General features: G+C 43.7%; 1 protein-coding gene across 2 annotated transcripts in view; it reads left to right on the top strand.

The window, feature by feature from the left end:
• LOC126175816 (luciferin sulfotransferase-like) overlaps nucleotides 1-14,231 on the top strand; it is a 175,057-nt gene that overhangs the window by 134,734 nt on the left and 26,092 nt on the right. For both annotated transcript variants that reach the window (XM_049922807.1, XM_049922806.1), the window contains exon 2: nucleotides 11,004-11,100. In XM_049922807.1, the coding sequence (XP_049778764.1) occupies nucleotides 11,004-11,100 (97 nt within the window). The remainder of the gene's footprint in view (nucleotides 1-11,003; nucleotides 11,101-14,231) is intronic.

Below are 14,231 nucleotides of genomic sequence, written 5' to 3'. Positions count from 1 at the left end.
AGAAATGTGTTTTTCATGAAACAAATCAGGCACCACCCTGTTTGTGGTCAGGTCTGCACGAACTGTTATTTTACCAATATCAGTTACAGCGTAATTAATGTACCAGGCCACAAGATCACGATGCCAAAATAGAGTTCATCCAATGTATACTAAGACGGAGCAAGCATTTTATTTAGGGATCAAGCAGGATTCAAACAGAGTGGGATAACAAAGCACCACAATAACCACGTGTGGCCAGATGTACAGGGGCTGGACAAAAATGTGAAAACACTACGAGAAATGCATATGCTATCCAAGCCTGCAAGGTGTTCTGTTGTTTTTGACCACGAACGTCACCTGTGCAATGTCCTCAATACGTCAGGTGTCAGTCTGGTCAGAACAGTGTTCTGTGTAGTTGCGAGAATATTTGTCGAAGCTAAATGAATTAGAACACGGGCAAATTGTTCGCGCTTCTAAGGTGGGAGCTTCCATAACTGAGGGAACTGAAGTACGTGGTGTTTCAAGAGTTATCGAGCCGAACATTTATACTGCATACAGGGAAAGGAGAAAAACATCATCCGCTATGTCACAACGCGGACGGAAGTGTGTGTTGGGTGCTCGTGACGGACGATCATTGAAAATGACTGTGTCGAAAAGTAAGAAAACGACAAGCTGCATAAATCACTGCAGAACTGACTGTCGCACTCGCGAACCGTGCCAGCACCGAAACAACACGAAGGCAGCTCCATAAGGAGGGAACCACAGAGCAAGGTGAAATTCCAGAACCACTCATGCCCGTTACATGAAAAGCCACAAAACCCGGGCTCTAAAAAAATGTCGTGTGACTAGGGCCTCCTGTCGGGTAGACCGTTCGCCGGCACTTCGGCGACTTGCGCGTCGATGAGGATGAAATGATGATGATTAGGACAACACAACACCCTGTCCCTCAGCGGAGAAAATCTCCGACCCAGACGGGAATCGAACCCGGGCCCTTAGGATCGACATTCTGTCGCGCTGACCATTCAGCTACCGGAGGCGGAGAGCCGGACTCTGAAATAACAGAAGAAAGTCATTTGGTGCGATGTCTTGTTTCACACTGTTTCCAACTTCAGGTGTTGATTTGGGAAGCTACAGCGTAGTATCCCATAGCCCCCATGGTTACTATGGAAGGTCGTATTAGTGCCAAGGATTTTGTCACCATTTTGGCTGATAAGGTCCATCTCATGGTACAACGTTTGTTCCCTGATGACGATACTGTGTTCGAAGAAGACAGGGCCCCTTTTCACACATCTTTCGGGACTGGTTTTGTGAGTACGAGATTGAATTGTCGCACCTGCCCTGGCCATTGATGTCACCACATCTCAATATTATTGTTCTTTTGTAGTGTAGTCTCTAGAGAAGGGTGTGTGATCGCTATCCATTTCGATCATCGTTACCTGAAATTGTTATTTTTGTGCAGGAAGATTCTCTTGAAAATTATACAGGGCCTGTATTTATTCGCTCCAGGTGACCTTATAGCTGTTCTCTACGGTTAAAATGTCTCTCAGCACTATGGGACTTAACTTCTGAGGTCATCAGTCCCCTAGAACTTAGAACTACTTAAACCTAAGTAACCTAAAGACATCACACACATCCATGCCAGAGGCAGGATTCGAACCTGCGACTGTAGCGGTCGCGCGGTTCCAGACTGTAGCGCCTAGAACCGCTCGGCCACACCGGGCGGCTGTTATCTATGCCAACGATTTTCCTACACGGTATTGGGCTTGATACTGGTGTTTGTGGTGCTTCCATATTTTTGTCAAACTCCTGTAGATGCAGACGCAATGATGGAAGCAAGACAAGCATTCCGCTGTAATATCAATATGTCGACAGAAGTTTTGGGCCTCAAAAGGCAGCACATAATCTGCGATATTTATCAAAGATTTCTGCGTGGAAAATTAAAATTTTCTAAGCCTCGTACGACAGTACTTAACGCAACTTGTTCGAGGCAGTCGACTAGCATGTCCCTTCCGCTAACAGACCTTAACATCTTAGGTCCAATTTATACAGAAATGGAGTGGCGTGGACATGTGACGCGGACGTGCAGCTGTTTTGTGCCACCTCCTTGTTAACAAATGGAGCAAATCACATAAAAATGGCGTGGCGGGGACACGTCACTTCGTGGTCCGCTCCACGTCCGTTTAACGTCATGAACGGCACATCGAAGGGACGTCCAAGTGGCGAACTGCTGTTTTCATTAGGTTGAATTATCCGATGTGCTTCAAAAAATTGATTTGTGTTGCAGAGAAGTTACATCTATTTCTGTGGAAATTTTTCAGTTAAACTTTTACTTTTCGCGTAAAATATTGAAATCCACGGTTTTCAGATCCACGCGTTCATTCAATCTCCCTCATTCGATTTTGAAGAAACTATTCGCAAAAAAATTGATTTTGCGACATGTATAGTCTGACATTCCAGCTTGATAGTGAACTGGTTTTTTTTTCATTATCGCCCGTAGTTACTTCTGAAATAAGTAAACCACCGAAAGCACTCCATCTTCAGGCCACAAGTAGCTCATCGGGACCATCCGACCGCCGTGTCATCCTCAATAAGGATGTGGATAGGAGGGGCGTGTGGTCAGCACACCGCCCTCCCGGTCGTTATGGTGGTTTTCTTTGACCGGAGCCGCTACTATTCGGGCGAGTAGCTCCTTAGTTGGCATTATAAAGCTGAGTTAACCCAGAAAAATTGTAACAGAGCATGGCGGCTCAGATGGTCACCCATCCAAGTGCCGGCCACTCCCGACAGCGCTTAACTTCGGTGATCTGACGGGCATCGGTGTATCCACTGCGGCAAGTAAACCAGCGAAAATATTTTGAAAATTTTGCAGTGAAGAATCTAGTCGCTGGCCAGTTTACGTTTGGTGGGTTTTATTACATAGGTCGCTGCGTTCTAAATATAACTAACATATCAAAATTGTTTTTAACACTGGAAAGAGAGCGATACTTCTTTCTGGTCCCTAGTAGATAAGTGATACATTTTGACGTGTGACCGTGACGAGCAACGATACGCAACACTCCACGTGATGGCTGTGCCCTAAACAGATTTGTAGCTTCTGTTTCTCTTTCATATGCGGCTTATGAAGTCAGTTACAATCGCATTTTACCTTAATATAGCATTAAGAGCTATTTTCTTTTTAAAACTAGCGGTAGACAGTCGCAGATTCAGCAGCGGAGTTAGCTATGTACTGCTTACGTAAATTTTTCTTGTCTACTCTAACAATTTCAACCACGAAACATTGAATAACTATTTTCGCACATATATTGTCGAACAAATCGCGTGTGTTCGAGCGAGTAATTGATGAGAAACGGAATTCCTCTATTGATATAGCTAAAATATTCTGTGTTCCGGATGTTTTATGGTTCAAACGGCTCTGAGCACTATGGGACTTAACATCCATGGTCATCAGTCCCCTAGAACTTAGAACTACTTAAACCTAACTAACCTAAGGACAGCACACAACACCCAGCCATCACGAGGCAGAGAAAATCCCTGACCCCGCCGGGAATCGAACCCGGGAACCCGGGCGTGGGAAGCGAGAACGCTACCGCACGACCACGAGATGCGGGCCGGATGTTTTATGTTTACCTGTTTGATTTCCTGTTTTATGCCTACATATGTGGGCTTCCCTGATGCAGGCTAAAGTAAAAGGCTATTTTGGATATTTTTGTAATAGTTATTACACAATTACTTATATAACCGTAGAAAAAAGCACTTTTTTATAAAATTACATTCCACTATGAAAGTGATATGATTCTCAAAATGATAGGGAGAAGCATCAGTCGTCGTTTCCGTTCTTGCTCTATTGGAGCAGATCCAGATGTCGACTGGTAACTAACCATTATCAATGCATTATTTCAGAGTTGTTGTTCATGTCCTAGTACGGCTACACCTGTTGTTTGGGTTCCTGTCGCAGGTGTAGACGTACTAGGGTATGTATAACCTCTCTGAAATACTGCATAGATAATCACTAGTTACTAGCCGAAATCTCGATTTGCTTTAATGAAGCGAGAAGGGAAAGGACAACTGATAGCTGCTCTTTATCATTATGACAGACTATTTCCTTATTTTCCTGGTCGAAGACTGCCGAATCTCTGGAGTTACAACGCTGTGCTGCTGAAATACCCCGGTTTTTCTGCGTTACTTACTGGCAGAAATAGCTTAGTTTCTTTTCTTTCCTCTGAACTCTATCCTTCACTTTGTCTAATGCAATAGAGAAATACTTTTGAGACATTCTGTAAAAATGCTGGAAAAGCTGGGGATGCACATTCAGTTCTATCATTATGTAGAATGTGCCACATGTCTTTCCCTTTTTTTCAGCATAAAAGATGTACCCAATATCTTCTTAGATGCTCAAGATCTACGACTTACAAAAGATCCATTGCATTAACACCTTGGTCTGATGAAGACGACATATGGTGATCCATTCTAGCACGACCGTCCCGCGTCTCTCCGACAGCGCCCCCTCGGTGTGAATTGGTCACGTCTCGTCCGCAATCACGTCCGTGACTCGCCGACGCCAGGCATCCCCGCCGCGCCTTTTCTGTGTGAATAGGGCCTTAGATTCCTGGCTGCATGGACATATAAAAGCATTGGCGTATTCCGCACTCATCGATAACGTGCACATTTCAGGAACATGTGTCCTGTATACGTGACCGGATACGAGGGCAGTCAGATGTGTTCGCACGAATTCGTGATGCTTTGAGAATGAGAGTTAAAGTATGTGTAACAACGAGTGGTAATGAGAATGCCGCGAGGGATTAGCCGAGTGGTCTAAGGCGCTGCAGTCATGGACTGTGCGGCTGGTCCCGGCGGAGGTTCGAGTCCTCCCTCGGGCATGGGTGTGTGTGTTTGTCCTTAGGATAATTTAGGTTAAGTAGTGTGTAAGCTTAGGGACTGATGACCTTAGCCGTTAAGTCCCGTAAGATTTCACACACATTTGAACATTTGGTAATGAGAATGAGTACCTATTTTAGTGCCAATAGAAACAAGTCAGGTTGTACGATGAGCCAAACATTACGACCTTCTGATTAATAGTGTATTGTTCAGACTTTGAAAACGTAAAACAAGTGGCGATTCTGCGTCGTTGTTAGGTTTTCTGAGGTATGTGACATCTTATACGAGGGTCACTCCAAAGGAAATGCACACAATGTTTGTAAAAATACAGTTTTAATTCTGCATGTGTGAAAGTTTTACAGTGTGTAGATACACCCTTCCCGCTTGTTTTCAAACTTAGTTCAACCTGTTCCGTGAGTGGCGCCGTCACAGCATGTCTTCAAGATGGCTGCTGCATTTGACGTTCGTCAGAAGCAACGTGCTGTCATAGAATTCCTGTGCTGTGAAAACGAGACAGTGCGAAACGTCCACAAGAGGTTGAAAAAGGAGTATGGAGATGCTGCTGTCGATCGCAGTACGGTTAGTCGGTGGGCAAGCAGGTTACGTGATGAAAGCGGGCACTGCAATACTGAGGATTGTCCTCGCAGCGGCAAGCCTCGTGCTCCACACACTCCAGACAATGTGGAGAAAGTTAACGAATTGGTGACTGCTGACAGACGCATCACAGTGAACGAATTGTCACGCTACGTTGGGGTAGGGGAATGAAGTGTTTGGAGAATACCGAAAATTTTGGCGTTGAAAAAGGTTCGTGCCAGGTGGGTTCCCACGATCTTGACAATGGCTCACAAAGAAACAAGAAAAACGGTATGCAGCGAACTTTTGTAACAGTACGAGAATGGTGGAGATGAATTTCTTGGAAGAATTGTGACAGGTGATGAAACATGGCTCCATCATTTTTCACCAGAGACGAAAAGGCAATCAATGGAGTGGCATCATGCAAATTCACCCAAGAAAAAAAAATATTCAAAACCACACCTTCGGCTTGAAAAGTTATGGCTACGGTGTTTTTCGATTGAGAAGGACTCTTGCTTGTGGACATAATGCCAAGTGGAACCACCATAAATTCTGTTGCATATGTGACGACACTGAAGAAACTTCAAGCTCCACTGAGTCGTGTTCGACCACATCGGCAAAAGCAGGATGTTCTGCTGTTGCACGACAAAGCACGGCCACATGGCAGTCAAAAAACCATGGAACCGATCACAAAACTCGGATGGACAATACTGAAAGACCCGCCTTACAGTCCTGACCTGGCTCCATGTGACTATCATCTCTTTGGGAAACTGAAAGACTCTCTTCGTGGAACATGGTTTGAAAATGATGACTCCCTTGTGCACGCTACCAAACAGTGGCTCCAACAGGTTGGTCCAGAATTGTAACGCGCGGGTATACAGGCGTTGGTTCCAAGATGGCGTAAGACAGTTGAGAGGGATTGAAATTATGTGGAGAAATAAAAATATTGTTCCTAAAGGATGTATCTACACACTGTAAAACTTTCAAACATGTAGAACAAAAGATGGATTTTGAAAAGAATAGTGTGCATTTCTTTTGGAGTGACCCTCGTATTTGCGCAGGGGTCACACTCTTGCCGTAATTTACGGGGCGGTGGTTCGTGGCTGCGGAACTGTCACCCTATAGCGTCCCAGGTGTGTTCCACTGGGTTTAGGTCAGGCGACTTTGGTGGCCAAGAAATCGTGAGTTCACTATCATGCTCCTCAAACCTCTGTAGCACGATTCTGGCATTATGACGCAGACAGTTATCCTGCTGGAAGATGCCATCACCTTAGTGAAAGAAATCAAGCATGAAGGGATACAGTAGCGAGTGACAATGTTCACGCAGTCCACAGCAGTCATGATGGCGTCGATTACTGCTGCAGGTCCCTTGGAAGCCGAGCTGAATGTTCCACATACCACAAAACTGACCCATTGCCGTTCATGGCGCGGCGCGTATTTCGGGCAGACGTTCGTCTAGTTCAAGGGTATCCAACTGTTAGCTTACATTGGTCACATAGGAAGAGGACGAGACCTTTTGAGCCACATTAATATACTTAACACAAACAATAACCGCTGAGGAAAAGCAGACGTCCTGGGGTATATAGTTAACACATGTATGTAATTTGGAATTTATTAATTTGTGATTCTTTATAGCCGGCCAGGGTGGCCGAGCGCTTCTAGGCGCTACAGTCTGGAACCGCGAGACCGCTACGGTCGCAAATTCGAATCCTGTCTCGCGCATGGATATGTGTGATGTCCTTAGGTTAGTTAGGTTAAAGTCGTTCGAAGATCTAGGGGACTGATGACCTCAGAAGTTAAGTCTCATAGTGCTCAGAGCCATTTGAACCATTTGATTCTTTATACTGAAAAAGCAAAACGGAAGTATACTGACATCTTCATTACGAGTACGAGATTTCATTAATACTTTTGTATATTATTAATTACAAATAATAGAATTTATGTTAAATTTGACTTTGAATTTGGGAAAAAATTGGAAATTTGTGGTAAGTTCCCATGGGACCAAACTGCTGGGGTCATCAGTCCCTAGGCATACACACTACTTAACCTAACTGAAACAACTTTGGTGGTCCTGTCCTCCTCAGTTGCGCGTAATACTACGGTATATTGATAATTTTCACTTATGGACCGTCTGACAGCAACTGAATAAAACACAATTTTAGTGCCATACGCGTTTCGCCTTTATTTTCTGCACGGCATCATCAGTGGCAGTTGCGTAGACGGTTTCTTACATATTACGCTCCTGTTGCATTTTTGGTGTTGTTCTTCTTTCTATGAGCGCCAATTTGCTGTTTTTTCCACATTCCACAGCACTATGCACTGAACGCTTGTTTTAAACATTATACGTCCATTAAAACAAGCGTTCAGTGCATAGTGCTGTGCAATGTGGAAAAAAACAGCAAATTGGCGCTCATAGAAAGAAGAACAACACCAAAAATGCAACAGGAGCGTAATATGTAAGAAACTGTCTACGCAACCTGCCACTGATGATGCCGTGCAGAAAATAAAGGCGAAACGCGTATGGCACTAAAATTGTGTTTTATTCAGTTGCTGTCAGACGGTCCATAAGTGAAAATTATCAATATACCGTAGTAACTGAAACAAACTTACGCTAAGGACAACACACACACACTCATGCCTGAAGGAGGACTCGAACCTCCGACGGGGGTAGCCGCGCGGACTGTGGCAAGGCCCCCTAGACCGCGCAGCTACCCCGCACGGTTTTTGAATTTGGAAATTAATGTATCGGTATCAGGTCCGATCGAAGTTGCTGCAATTCACAAGATCTGAGATTTTAATGCTATTTTTACTCTTCATTTGCTTTACTCTTGAAAATAAGTGTTCCCAAACTTACGTCTCTGGGCAGCTATGGTTTGTAAAAGTCCTACAGAGGTGAATAATGAAATTTTTCTTTTAGTTAAACACCAGATTGCGATCTACGCATTCCACCTAAAAATCATCTGTCAACGCATCTACAATGTTTGTAAAACCTGTCGAGTAGTTGCAAAAATTTTCATTATTTTTTTCGAAAACCCTGAAATCGATTTCAAAATTCTTGCCTCATATTGGAAAGTATGACTGCGTATTTCTTTCTGTCTTTACAATTATGTTTCAGTTTATCGTAGGTTTACGTAGAAGATTTTTTTTTTATTATCAAATGGTTAAAATGGCTCTGAGCACTATGGGACTTAACATCTGAGGTCATCAGTCCCCTAGAACTTAGAACTACTTAAACCTAACTAACCTAAGGACATCACACATATCCATGCCCGAAGCAGGATTCGAACCTGCGATCGTAGCGGTCGCGCGGTTCCAGACTGAAGCGCCTAGAACCGCTCGGCCACACCGGCCGGCTTTTTTATTATCGTGGGGATACTTGCTTTGCGCTGCATGCTCCCCGCAGGTCGCGAGTTGCACGTCTCTGGTCTACAAGATGGCGATTGCAACAGAACCATCGCCTGTTGTAGGAAAAAGCATTAGTCATCTGACGAGGAAGCACGTTTCCATTGATCCACGGTCCATACTGAATAATCCCGTTCTCACTGCAATCGTAGCTGATGTCGTTGGGTCAGCGTGGGAACACTCCGGTGTCGTCTTCAGCAAAGCCCCATGTCCAAGAATGTGCGCTGAATGGTGTGCTCTGGAACTCTTGTACCTGCACTAGCATTGTACTCTATCGTCAGATCATCCATAGTTCGCCACCTACCCTGCTTTACGGAGCGGGGAAATCACCGACCTTCACGTTCTGTGATGAGGCGTGGACATCAAACACCTTGTCGCCTTCCTCGCGGTTTCACTGTTCTTCACCCACTTTCTATAGACGCTCACGACTGTAAAACTCGACTAGTTGGCCAGCTTCCCCGCTTGCCCAATGCTCTTTCCCAGACGCTGAGCCACAAGAGTCTGACTTTTATCAATGGATTTCCTCTTTTGTGTCCCGTACTGTCTCTAGAATGATTCCCCATTCGTCTCTGTTTGTCGCTTATTTACTTACCTTACCAGGTCACGAGCCCACAACGCCACCAAAAGGCATTGTCTTGCGTTGGGCAGTAGTCATAACGTTGTGACTTATCAGTGTGTGTGTGTGTGTGTGTGTGTGTGTGTGTGTGTCTTATAGAACTTCCATTCTAGTTTTGACCAGTAATATATCCAGTACTGAAAAAATAAGGGTCCAAACATCCCGATGTCATTTCGTTCAGAAAGCACCGGCAGAACTGAACACGTTCGGGTTGGTGAAGTATCTGTAGCTCTTTCACGGCAGGACGTGTAATGATATTTTAGGGATATCCTACACATGTTTTCAAAAGCTTTCTGTGCACTTGCTTAGTTTACTTATATTTTACTTTTTTATTAGGGTTCAGACACTTCTTCCTACACCAATTTCTTCGTATCTACTTAGCTTGAACGACGACGACCTCAGTTATTTACGCTACATTGTGTACTCTTTGTATGCATACGGAATTTTTCCGTTCCACTACCTCTTCTATTGTCATATTCTCTCTAGAAGCATAACGTATAAAATATTTACCAAGAACTAACGGAACAGCCAGTTAATGCCTCTGAATGGTTCAAAAATTCTACTAGAAATTGATCAAAATAAAACCAGTGCGAACATTCCTCAGCGTATACCAGTCTTAGCATTACGCATCAACTGTATAACGCTCTGGTCAATATTTACTGGCGAGGGCTCATTCACGGACTGGCTGAACCAGTCGTCAGCTAAAAAATTAAAAAGTAGTGTTCTAGAAATCCCGATATTACTTTATTCAGAACGCACCGACAGAACTGAACTAGCCGGCCGAAGTGGCCGTGCGGTTAAAGGCGCTGCAGTCTGGAACCGCAAGACCGCTACGGTCGCAGGTTCGAATCCTGCCTCGGGCATGGATGTTTGTGATGTCCTTAGGTTAGTTAGGTTTAACTAGTTCTAAGTTCTAGGGGACTAATGACCTCAGCAGTTGAGTCCCATAGTGCTCAGAGCCAGAACTGAACTCGCACAGATTGGTGAAGTATCTTTAGCTCTTTCGCAACAGAAAATGTAAGAATGGAGATGCAGGTCTTATTCGATAATACTCTGAGATGACTGTCTTTGAGATCCTACTTCCATAGCAAACCGGATTTCGGATTTCAGTTGTCTCCTCTGCAGGCTCTTTTTCACTCGAGCCACCTTTTCCGGTGTTCGGATTTATTAGAATAGTTTTCTAATGGACTCTCTCATGTTGAGATTATTGTGTTACGAAATACCGGAAACATATTCGGCAAGGTTTTATTTTGGCCGACTTGTACCAAGATTGGTACAAGTCGATCGTCTTAAGATTTTTCATGCATATCATTTTTTTTTTTTTTACTTGTGATTGGTTTTCAACATCTCTTGATTTCACAGCTTTTCTCTTTCATTAATTTTTAAATTCCTTCTGTAACAGAAAAATTTAAAAACTGTCGACTTTGTTTCCTCCGATTTTCTAACTGTACAATGTTAGAAAGTACCGTTCCTGAATCTTATTCCTCCAGTCCATTTGATTGTTTAATTACTGTACATCCAACAATAATATTTTAATTATTCCACTCTTTTTTTACAGGTACAACATGGACACAGGAGATGGTGTGGTGTATTCAGAACGACCTGGATTTCGAGAAAGCAAAAATCCCTCTTCCAGAGAGATTTCCGTTCCTGGAGTAAGTTTAATTTAATAGTCTTGTCAAATTTGAGTGGCAAATTAAATTGTTTTTATAACACTGCCTTCTCCAAAAGATCAAATGATTTTTACCATGTCAGTGGTCGGAATATAAAATATCCAACCTGTCACCTTCTTAAATCGAAAGCTTAAATGAGGTCAGTGTCAGCAATCCCTTCCAAAGGCGGCGAATATATTACATTTTTAGGCTTAAAATAACAATACAGTAAACCACTTAAACCTGTTCCACAATTTACAGAAATAAGCCGATACCCGTATGATGGAACTTACAAGTGTCTGGGTAACAAAACAAAAGCAAATAGATGGTTGAAGAAGGCGGTGTTATGAAGACGATATTTAAGTTTTATTTCTTTTCAATCTGCGTTTTTGTACTGCTGAATGGATATGGATTTTGTATATGTGTTATGTTTATGTGTTGTTCTAGTAATGAAACTGCATTCATTCGATGGACGTGTAAGAGTTTGTGACAAGCTGTCCCGAACGCAGGGGACTCGAATTTCCAACCACGCCAGAAGCAGGGACAGGGTTAGTCTTCGCGACCGATGGGCCACACATTCCTGTTGGAATTAGAATGCCTTCAGCACTTACGAAATTTCTTTTTTTGAATCACAGTTTGGACTCCGACTTTACTTGATGGTTTCGCGGACTTCGCCGGATTTTTAAGTGCGTTTCTGAGAACTTAACAATATTTCCAGTTGAGGATTCTGATCGAGCGTGGACTTTTACGAGTTAGCCACAGTTAGGACTTGTATTTATTTTCATAGTACTGTTGTGACCGAAAGATCTGTGCGTTGCCTTAAAGCGTTGCAAAGGGTCAAGAAGTATCTGCTGTAAGGGTAACGCTGAAACCTAAGGTGGCTATGTGTCCTAAGATAGGTACACCCGTACTGAACTCGGCTAATTGAGCAAGTCTTTCGAAAGTGGGACATCCCAAGGAGCTAACTGAAGGTCAGTGGTTACGTATTGCCTCTCTCCGGGCATAGGCAACTACACGAGAAGTACCTAGGTGGTGAAGAGGGTTTGCACAAAATATTCAGGTCCTACAAGAAGTGTAGCGTTGCCAGTGCTAACTGTGGGGACATGAGAAGGGAAATTGCCGAGTCCATCATCACTAGTCGGAAATCGACCATCGCAGGTTTGGCGCACCTACTACCTACGCCGAGAGACCTGCCTGTTTTTCTTTTATTTATTTATTTATTTATTTATTTATTTATTTTAAGAAAGAAAGGAAGAGACTTAGTTTCATAGGATAGAACGTGTCTTCTCCGCGTTCCCCTTAGGTGGCGAGAGGCAACCAATCCCGCGCGACAAATTTCGGAGATCATCACGAAAGCATCCGAAATGTTCTCGTCGTACTTAGTGTGTCGCCGCGATGGAGGATTCCTTGCCGTTTCTGGTATAAACAATATTAACAATTGTTTCGTGTGGATGGGAATGACTGTTGTTACTTCTCTATCGCCGCTGTGGGCAGCCCCTGCATGATTGTCATTGCTCGGCGTTCACAAGCATAGAAGACAGCTGGGGGTATGAAGCTGCACAAATGGAAGCTAGCATCCATGCACTTACAGCTGGCCTGATACAATTATGTCACTGGAAAACTCGACGTAGCCATCAGATGTCCGTCGTCTAAGGTGTCTGGCCGGACGAACCGGCCAGGCATTTCAGAGATGGAATTATGCACTCTACTAGAAGAACATCTGCGTTTCTACAGTTTGTTGTCTTCATCTCGTTGTCTAGTCTAGTAGTTTGGGTGACTGCCCCTTGACCAATGGGTCTCATCGATTCCTGAGCGGGTTTTTTCTTCGCTCAGGGAATGAGTGGTTGTGTTATTCTCATTATTTCATCACATTTTCACCAGCGCACATGTCGCCGAAATCGAGTCAAATAGTAAGACACTCACCAGATGGCCGATCAATCCCAAATGGGGCCTCCTGATTGATTCTGGTTTCGCCTCTCGGTTTTTCCCCCTTTAACATTAACGGCTGTTGTCGCATATCACGACAGTGCAACCGACAGTCGGTAACTGTATTTATTCTTCGTTTGCTGAGCAGTGGTTTACGTGGAGCATCAGCGCTAATACCTTAAAATTTTTACAGTGTTATCTACACTGTATGAGGGCTCACGAGTCGTCTACGGACGTCAGTAGTTTATTTAAAGCACACGTACGTAAGGACTTCCAGTTACCTTAAAATTTTTACAGTGTTATCTACACTGTATGAGGGCTCACGAGTCGTCTACGGACGTCAGTAGTTTATTTAAAGCACACGTACGTAAGGACTTCCAGTTACCTTAAAATTTTTACAGTGTTATCTACACTGTATGAGGGCTCACGAGTCGTCTACGGACGTCAGTAGTTTATTTAAAGCACACGTACGTAAGGACTTCCAGTTACCTTAAAATTTTTACAGTGTTATCTACACTGTATGAGGGCTCACGAGTCAGTCTACGGACTTCAGTATTTTATTTAAAGCACACGTACGTAAGGACTTCCAATTTTATTTCAAACAATTCGTCTCATCTACAGTAGTTTACAGTGACTTCAGTATTGCTTGTGCACTCACTGGAAACTGAGTGCACTTAATTATTAACTGAACTAAATGCTCCGATTGCAACAAATCCTTCAGACAACGTAGAACCACAGGCAATAATTTGGTTACATTATAGTTGAGCCATATTCCAGGGGACCGCATAATTTAATACTTATAAGCTGGTGGTTTTCTCAGGGGATACCGCCTTAATGTAGCGCCACACTAAGCTAAGAGGTTTGCGTCGCTGACTATGGTGGGTTACGCAGGCAGTAGATTAGCTACCTAAAGGGTCACACAGGCCTGACAAGCTAAAGAGGAAGAGCCAGGCGAAGTGTGTCTCACGACGTCCTATGATGTCTTTCTCCTGTCCTAAGCGTGTTCTTACCACGTCCTTTCCCTGTCATCTCCAGTATCAAGTAAAGGATAGGAGGGACTTTGACGCAGGGAAGCTAACCTCCCTAGGGAGGTAACCCTTAAAAGAAAACTGGCCGGGTTAGAAATCTACAAAGTGGCAGCCCCACTAATCATCTATACTTGTGCAGTCCTCGTAAGGTGGACAGGTGAACTTTCCTGATAACAACTA

The sequence above is a fragment of the Schistocerca cancellata genome, chromosome 3 (genome assembly GCF_023864275.1).
Source record: "Schistocerca cancellata isolate TAMUIC-IGC-003103 chromosome 3, iqSchCanc2.1, whole genome shotgun sequence".
Lineage (NCBI taxonomy): Eukaryota > Metazoa > Arthropoda > Insecta > Orthoptera > Acrididae > Schistocerca > Schistocerca cancellata.
Note: the sequence above shows the minus strand (reverse complement) of the source record. Positions and strands in the feature narration are given on the sequence as shown.